Source organism: Oreochromis niloticus, linkage group LG1 (genome assembly GCF_001858045.2).
Source record: "Oreochromis niloticus isolate F11D_XX linkage group LG1, O_niloticus_UMD_NMBU, whole genome shotgun sequence".
NCBI lineage: Eukaryota > Metazoa > Chordata > Actinopteri > Cichliformes > Cichlidae > Oreochromis > Oreochromis niloticus.
The window spans coordinates 40,621,487-40,630,703 of NC_031965.2; the positions used below are offsets into that span (position 1 = coordinate 40,621,487).

The 9,217-nt window shown below is 41.6% G+C and overlaps 1 protein-coding gene across 1 annotated transcript; it reads right to left on the reverse strand.

The window, feature by feature from the left end:
- Positions 1–488: 488 nt before the first annotated feature.
- Positions 489–2,301, reverse strand: LOC109200345 (uncharacterized). Its single transcript, XM_019355877.2, has 3 exons — positions 1,632–2,301; positions 972–1,288; positions 489–763 (listed from the first exon to the last, which is right to left on the reverse strand). Exons 1-3 carry the CDS (start codon positions 1,874–1,876, stop codon positions 489–491), a joined length of 837 nt encoding a protein of 278 aa, XP_019211422.1. The 5' UTR covers positions 1,877–2,301.
- Between the last annotated feature and the right edge of the window lie 6,916 nt (positions 2,302–9,217).

The following is a 9,217-nucleotide window of genomic DNA, read 5'->3' on the forward strand; positions in this document are numbered from 1 at the left end:
ACAAGTTTAGAAGATCATCATTTAGCCTGGAGAAAGAGTTTATTGCTTTATAAGTAAGCCCAGAGGTGGAAAGAGTACTCAAAATTTGTACTCAAGTACAAGTACTGTTACACTGGTTAAATTGTACTCAATTACAAGTAAAAGTACTGGTGTTAAAAAAATACTTGAGTAAAAGTATAAAGTACTCTTCTCAAAAACTACTCAGAGTATTAATTACTTGTTAACAGACTGATGTTTTATTCTGTCATTAATAGCAGGCATTCAACTCGATTCACCAGTATAAATATTTATGTTCAAAGCACATTTCTCAGATGAACAAGGTATAGAAATGTAACTTGTTTTGTAAATAAATGTAGATATAAAAGAAGGAATTTTGTTTGTTAAAACAATGACAAAAACTCTTAGCATTTCTGTCACACTTTACTTTCTGAACCTTTTGTTCAGTTTCAGCAAGAGCTGGTTTTCTAATTAACAGAGGTTATCCGACTTCATTTGGCTGTGAAGAGTAGACCAGCACAGCTAAAACGTCGTTCACAAGCAGGCAGAGCAGTGTTCAGTTTAAGAGAGAGGTTTTTGATGGCTGAGGAGTGCAGCAGCTCCATGGTGTCTGTGGCACAAGCAAGATAACCATCAAGCTCAACTGCACTTTGCAGCCTTCTGGAGATTGGTCTGGAGAAGAATTCATCTTCATCAGATGACTCTCTTTGCTGATCTTCACTCTCATGCTCCGTCGTTTCAAGATGTTGTTTGATGTATGTCAAGGCTGAAATTGCAAGTAGATAACACAATTTTGTTATTTAAATTTCAGTGATTATTCCTGAACACAAATTTAAAATGGGCAAAACCTCAAAAAGGATTGTTTGGTGTTCAGGACAGACCATCAATAACTTACAACGTATTGGGTGAAATACTCACTTAACCATGTGCTCAAATGTAAAAATACACAAAAATGGGATCACATGAATCCTTACCAGCCTCTATTACATCTGCTCTGTCAGTCCAGGAAGTCATGAACTTGGGTAAGAGGACTGCAGCTGCAGCCAACTCTGGATCCTCCATCATCGGTCCAAAACACTTTTGAAGGCCATTTTGCAGGGCTCTGATGAGTGGCACGCATGTATTGCTTGATGTCTCCAGCCTGCTAAGTTTGGACAGTAGTTGTTGGATTACTGGCAGGAGCCATCCCATAAAGGAAGTGGACTCAGACTGAAGGATGTTTGAAGCTTTCACCAGTGGCTTCATGGTGGTACAGTACTCCCTTAGGAATGCAACCTCTGCAGGACTCAACCTGTAAGACACAACAAAACCCACCATGACTATAATAGGGATATTCTGATTTAATATTAAGAGTCTGCTCACGTTTTTAACCATCCATTAAGGAAAATTCACAAAATTTGCAACCATCATCATCATCATCATCATCATCATCGTTTATTTATATAGCACTTTAAAAACACACAAGGCTGACCAAAGTGCTGAACAATAGAAACATAATAGATACCATAAGAATAATAAATACGATAAAAATAATAAACATAATAAACATAGCAAAAACAATAAAATATAAGTAAATACAAGTCAGTCAGCCACTGAGTCAAAAGCCATATTGGTAGGTGTCCAATTTTACTCACATTTTCACCTTGAACTCCTCACAAATGCTCCTGATGGCATCTTCCCCCTTCTCATCAATGATGCGTATTATCCTTTCAATGGCAAGGTAGGTTGAATTCCACCGTGTTGCATTGGGATGAATGATCTGTAGCTCACACTTGTCCTCTACCACTTCATTAACCAAATGAGACCGGTCAGTTTTGTTCCAAATGGCCTGGCATTTTGCAAAGGTTGCACGGGAGAGCCTCTTGTAGGTGTCATTCATGCTCTCTGCTAGGGCAACATCAGTTGTTGCCACAAGGTTTAGCAGGTGACATGCACATCGCTGATGAGGCGGGAGTTGATACTCCAAACCAGAGTCTTCATCATGTGACGGCCAGTGGGCTGGCCTTGTGTTTTGCTTTTTCTGTTACCCGTTTCTTGCAGGTAGGTGGAGCTGACCCAATTATAGATGCAGCACACCTGAGAAGGCCAGTCCCAGTGTATATAAAGACACCTTGACTGAACCAGCTCACGTGCTCGCTGGCTCTCACTCTCTCTGTCTGGCACCCATCATGTTCATTTGGAAGTTTCAGTTATGGCTGTTATGTCCTTTAAATTGTCTTTAAGTTGCTTTACCTTACTTTCATTAAATTTGTCTTACAGCCTTTAAAAGCCTGTGTGTGGTCTCCCTCTTGATTGTCACCTCCTATGAGCCGGGTTGTGACAAATGGGGGCTCGTCCAGGTATCCTCTCGGGAAACGCTAGTTTCGACTAACTCTGACTCAGAGAGATTTTTGGGGTTTGAGGATTTTGTGTCAGATGGGTTTGTATCACTCCCAGGTGATGTTCATGAAGTTCCTGTAAAGATTTTGCGTGACACAGGAGCAAAGGATTCTTTTATCTTAGCCTCCGTGTTACCATTTTCACAGGTTACTGATACTGGTGAGTGTGTACTTGTTCAAGGCATGGGTTTAACCACTATCTGTGCTCCACTGCATAAAGTCAGGCTGTCATGCAGTTTTGTGGATGATGATATCTGCATTGGTGTTCGTCCTGCTTTGCCACTTGAGGGCGTACATGTGATTTTGGGCAATGATTTGGCTGGAAATCGAGTCTGGGCTGACAGTTCTCTGCCTGTTAAATCTAGAGTTCTGAATGAGTCCCATGAGTGTGAACAGGGTTTGTCTGACTTTGTAGCTTGTGCTGTTACAAGGGCTGCAGCTAAAAGGGATGCGGAGTCTATAACTCAAGCAGAAGAGTGTCAGGTTGAACCAGATTTCATTATTCCTCAACATTTGTCAGTTTCCCAACAAGAGCTAGTTCAAGCACAGCATGCTGATGCTTCTTTGGCTGAGTTGTTTCACCAGGTGCAACCTAGTGTTGACGCTAGAAGTGCGGCTTTGGGTTATTTTCTGCATGAGGATGTGCTAGTCCGTAAGTGGAGTCCGCAAGGGTTGGACTGTGTTGGACGTCCAGTTGTCCAGATTGTGGTTCCGACTAAATACCGTGACGAGGTGTTGAAGTGTTCTCATGACAAATCTGGGCATTTGGGAGTGACGAAGACTTACAATTACATCTTGTGCTACTTCTTTTTGCCACGTCTTAAGCGTGATGTTTCAGCTTACATTAAAACCTGCCATATTTGCCAAGTTGTAGGTAAGCCCAATCAATCTATTAAACCTGCTCCACTTTGTCCCATCCCTGCTGTGAGTAACCCATTTGAACATTTGATCATTGACTGCGTGGGCCCTCTTCCTAGATCAAAATCTGGTTCAGAGTATCTTTTGACTGTGATGTGCCAGGTTACGCGTTATCCTGCTGCATATCCACTGCGTACCATCACAGCCAAGTCTGTGGTAAAGGCATTGACACAGTTCATTTCTATATTTGGCATACCGAAGATTATCCAGAGTGACCAGGGATCAAGGTTTTGGCTTTACTGCCGATTGCAGGGTCACCATTCCAGGCACGGTTTGCTGGGCCTTACACCGTGGTACAGAAACTGTCTGAACTGAATTATCTGATTGCTACCCCAGATCGCCGGAAAAGAAATCAACTTTGCCATGTTAATTTGTTGAAACCATATCATGTTCGTCCTTTGTCCGTCGGTCTGTCAGGCTCTCTCATTTCTCCTTCCACTTCGAGTCCAGCGTTGACTGCTTGTACAATGGCGCAGTCAGTTTGTGGGGGGGAGGATGTGGCAGCACCTGATGATCCTTTATTGCTTGGTCGTCTGAACAATTCAGAAACTCTTCAGAACTTGGATGTGCTGTTGGGCCATTTGCCTACTGACAAACGTGCAGAACTGTCTGCATTAATTAAAAGTTATCCAACTTTGTTTAGAGATACGCCTTCTAAAACAACTTTGATAGAGCATGATATTGATGTGGGTGATGCAAAACCAATCCAGCAGAGGTTCTACAGGGTCTCTGAGGAAAAGAGTAAAATACTTGCGAAGGAAGTTCAGTACATGTTGGAAAACAACATTGCAGTGCCGTCATCATCAAGCTGGGCTTCCCCATGTTTGTTGGTTGAAAAAGCTGATAAATCACCACGTTGTTGCACAGACTTTCGTAAAGTAAATGCAGTGACCAAACCCGATTCCTATCCTTTGCCTCATATTGACGACTGTATTGACCGAGTTGGTGCAGCAGAATATGTGAGCAAGTTTGACCTGTTGAAGGGATATTGGCAGGTGCCACTGACTCCCAGAGCTCAGGAAATATCTGCTTTCATCACACCATCTGGTCTTTATTCATATACAGTCATGGGATTTGGTTTACGCAATGCTCCAGCTACATTTCAGCGACTCATGAATATGGTTGTTAATGGGCTGAAAGGCTGTGCTGTTTACCCAGATGACGTGGTGGTATATAGTAGCACCTGGGAGGATCATCTGGATCGTATTCGCACTCTGTTTGAACGATTAGTTTGGGGAAATCTGACTATCAACCTGGCAAAATGTGAATTTGCAGAAGCAACTGTGACCTATCTTGGGAAGGTTGTGGGCCAAGGTTATGTGAGGCCGGTTGATGCAAAGGTGTTGGCCATCAAAGAGTTCCCTGTTCCAGTAACCAAAAAAGAACTCATGAGATTTTTGGGTCTGGTCAGTTATTATCGTTGTTTTTGTCGAAACTTTTCAACAGTGGTTGCTCCTCTGACTGATTTGTTGAAGGCCAAAGTAAAGTTTATTTGGTCTGCAGCATGCCAGCAAGCTTTTCGAGATGTAAAAGCTTTACTGTGCTCTGAACCTGTGCTTTTAGCACCTCGTCTGGATCAGCCCTTTAAGCTGTATGTGAATGCAAGCCACATTGGTGCAGGTGCTGTTCTAGTCCAAGCTGACAAGCAAGGTACTGAACATCCACTTAGTTTCTATTCCAAGAAGTTCAACTCCCATCAGCTGAATTATTCAGTCATTGAAAAGGAAGCTTTGGCATTAATTTTGGCCTTGCAACATTTCAGAGTATATTTGGATTCTGCTAAGCCAATTGAGGTATTTTCTGACCATAACCCTCTCACTTTCTTGAACTCATTGCAGAACCCAAATCAGAGGCTCATGCGGTGGACTCTCTTTTTGCAGCCTTACAGTTTGGACATCCAGCACATTAAGGGCAAAGATAATGTCTTGGCAGATGCTTTGTCCCGTGCCCCTTTGTAACCAGCAGCTTCACTCCTCATATGCTTTGAAGTATGTCCTCTCCAGTATCATTTTCCTTCCTCTTAAATTGCTCCTAGGTACCAAGGTTGCTGAGGTTGGAGTTGAGCTGAAGATGACTTTTGAGCATACAAAAGGTGTTGAAAGTGAGGTTGCATATGTGTGTGTGTGTGTGTGTGTGTATATGTTATGGATTTAATCTCTACATGTTCTTCTAGCTGCAAATTCATAATGTAAATGTGTTTGCCAATTCAAGGTGAGACCCTGTTCTATGGGGGGGGAGTGTGACGGCCAGTGGGCTGGCCTTGTGTTTTGCTTTTTCTGTTACCCGTTTCTTGCAGGTAGGTGGAGCTGACCCAATTATAGATGCAGCACACCTGAGAAGGCCAGTCCCAGTGTATATAAAGACACCTTGACTGAACCAGCTCACGCACTCGCTGGCTCTCACTCTCTCTGTCTGGCACCCATCATGTTCATTTGGAAGTTTCAGTTATGGCTGTTATGTCCTTTAAATTGTCTTTAAGTTGCTTTACCTTATTTTCATTAAATATGTCTTACAGCCTTTAAAAGCCTGTGTGTGGTCTCCCTCTTGATTGTCACCTCCTATGAGCCGGGTTGTGACAATCAAGAATTGCACTTGCCTCATGGTAGTCAATATGGTCAGTCAGGTCAGTTTCTGGGTCTGCTTCATCTTCAGCTTCATTTTCATCTGCATCATTTTGTGCCCCAAACATGTGGAAGACCTTGACAAAGTTGGATCCACTATCAGTTGTGGTTCTTACAACTTTGCCTCTAATCTTGTATTGGCAATGGATATCATCAAGCGCACCAGCAAGCATGTCAAATGTGTGAGACCCTCTCAATCTTTTGCACGCTAGTGCTGCAGATCTTCTTTCCAGGGACTCTTCCTCTATCCAATGGCATGTGACTCCAAGGTAACTTTTCTGTTGAGCTGACCAACAATCAGTAGTGGTAGCAACAAATTTGACTTTATCCAACGCTGCAACCAAAGTCATCTTCATGTGATCAGCAGCTTCACAGATTCTGGCACGGACAGTGGGTCTGGAGATAACTTTGGCTTGAGGTTGTAATGTGGTAACCATTTCTTTGAAAGATGGCTGTTCTACCACTGCAAATGGCTGTAGACCCTCACATATGAAATTGATGACAAGCTTGTCAACAGTTGCTTGTGGAACATGTTTGTTTGCAGCTCTCAACATCAGGTCTGGTAACTTGGCTTGTGTATTTGCTGAGCGCTTGTTTGGTGTGGCTGTGGTCTTTCGCTGACGAGATGTTGATGCCACAGTGATATTGTACTGCTCAGTCTTCGATGGATGTTTCCTCTGTAGAGATAAATATTATCATACATCAGGTTCATACATTACTTCATAACATCACTCTGATTAACAATAAAGGAAAACACATTTTTAAAACATCATTCAACTAGAGTAAGGGTGGGCAACTCCAGGACTCGAGGGCCGTGTCCTACAGGTTTTAGATGTGTCTTTGATCCAACACAGCTGATTTAAATGGCTAAATTACCTCCTCAACATGTCTTGTAGTCTCCAGAGGCCTGGTAATGAACGAATCATTTGATTCAGGTGTGTTGAGCCAGGATGATATCTAAAACCTGCAGGACACCAGCCCTCAAGGCCTGGAGTTGCCCACCCCTGATAGAGTAACAATTTGAGCTAATCTTTGATTGTTTAGCATACTATAAAAGAGTCGTGAATTTGGTCAAATTTTGCAGATATATTGCTGTATTTATTCACAAGTGCAAACCAATTTTGACGATCATTGCAAAAAACATGTATTTCTGTATACATTCTAAGTTCTGTAATCTGTATACTATCTGTAAAAAGAGTATCGACCAATGTATCAGTATCTAAATATTTAACTCCTTTTGATCAGTATCACCCTAAAGTGTTCAGTACCAGTCAGGTCCTAAAAATACCAAGAGAGCAAAATATGTGTATATAGCAAATCTAATTTAAGAAAAGGGATCACATACACAAAAATGCTGCCCATACAGCTAACAAATAAAAACAATCCACATTAAGTTCTTTAAAAAAATATATCATATTGGGAAACATAACCCTACTGATTAAGAGCCATGTCACTATGATAGACCTATATCAGGCCAATGATACTGATCAACTGATCCATCAGTCGGGCTCTGGTACATGTCAGCTGAGAGCTGGAAGATTAATTTGAGATGCAGCTCAGCACTGTGTGCCAGTTTTTTTTTTTTTTTTTTTTTTTTTTTTAAATATAGGCCAGCTGATTGTAGGCCTGTGAGTTTTAAATGACTACAAATTTAATTTATTGTAATGACCGTGGTTGTCCAAATAATAAGCTAAAACATTCCTATGAATTGTGGCTCAATTACGCATGCACACACACGCACGTTAGCTAGCTCCGTCTTATTTTAATATCAGGCTAACCAATGGCGGTGACAATATCTTAGCCAAACTAATAACCTTAACACACATGAAAAATAAGAAAGCAATATTGTACACGTATAGTTGTAAAACCTCTTACCTCAATCTGTTTTTTTAGATTAGACGCTGAAGTCTTGTAAGCTGAAATGACTGTAGAGGTCAAACAAAGTTTGCACTGCATCTGGACGCTGTCTCCAGTCTTCCTCTGTACATGAAAAATTCCTCCAGGTACGGCCACGGGAACTCGTCCTCCGTCTTTTCTACGTCGTTTTCATAGTTGATAGTGTTGTCCTCTGTCTCCATTTTGGCTTCTTTGTCTCCAAATCTTCCGTCTATAAAGTAGTTTATACTCCACCATTTAGCACCTCTAGACACCTGCGCCTGCTGCTGCAGCGGAGTTTATTCTTTGCTTACGTCTTAAATTGGCGCGGTCGCAATTGCACGGCCTTATTGGCTGCAAAAATGCAGACGAAAGGTTTGAATATTAATTCAAATTGTGGGCGTACTCAGTAGCGACTTTTGATTTTATAAGTAGCGAAGTAGATTACATGGTGAAAATTGTACTCAAGTATGAGTAAAATTACACACTTGAAAAATGACTCATAAAAGTACAAGTACCCAAAAAATCTACTTAATTACAGTAACGTGAATATTTGTAATTCATTACTTCCACCCCTGAGTAAGCCCTCCGTAAAGCCAGAACATCTTACTATTCGTCACCGATTCAAGAAAATAAGAACAACCCTAGGTTTCTCTTCAGCACTGTAGCCAGGCTGACAAAAAGTCAGAGCACTGTTGAGCCAACTATTCCTTTAGCGTTAACTAGTGTTACGGTCGCTGACCTCTGGTGGCTCTCCCTCTGTGAGAGAGTTTTTTTCTCCTTTTCTTGTGTTGCAGGTCTGCCTCATGAGCCACAGCTGAGGTGTGTTGCAGCTCGTCAGCCATGGCATATAATCTGCCATCTTAGACTGCCACACCCCTGCCCCCTGTGTGTGTGTGTGTGTGTGTGTGTGTGTGTGTGTGTGTGTGTGTGTGTGTGTGTGTGTGTGTGTGTACTTAAACTCTGTGAAACTTTGGTTTTCTTTCTTTTATTGTAAGCAAAAGGTGTGCCCTTACTGTGTTAATTAGTTTATCGTTGTGGAAGGAGGTAGGGGTTCTCTGCCATTTTTGTTTCAATCCTTTTCTCCTGTTTTTGGCTAGGCAGGGAGCTCAGCCATTGTATTTTATTTTTGGTTAGAGAGTTCTTGGTTTGATTTTTAGCTAAAGGGGGTGTTTTGTTTGTTTTTTTGGCCTTGGAGACCCTGAAGAAAAGATCTTCCGTGTTTATTGTTACTTTAGTAGTTTTGGGCAATAAATCATGTTTAGTGACATCTATTTTCCAGCAGTTCATGTTTTCTTTTTCACTTTGTGTTACCCCCCCACCCCAGTCAACACTTCTTTTTTAAGTGGGGCGTAACAACTAGTAATGAATTCTTGAACTTCTTCACAAATAAAATTTTAATCATTAGAGAAGAAAATTACCCGTAAT

Bases quoted from the DNA above. Each gene is read 5' to 3' on its own strand.
- LOC109200345 (XM_019355877.2), bottom strand. From the start codon at position 1,876: ATGAATGACACCTACAAGAGGCTCTCCCGTGCAACCTTTGCAAAATGC. The intron at 1,289-1,631 runs GTGAGTAAAATT...TGTGTCTTACAG, and splicing joins GAGGAGTTCAAGGTGAAAAT to GTTGAGTCCTGCAGAGGTTG. The intron at 764-971 runs GTAAGGATTCAT...TTGCAATTTCAG, and splicing joins AGCAGATGTAATAGAGGCTG to CCTTGACATACATCAAACAA.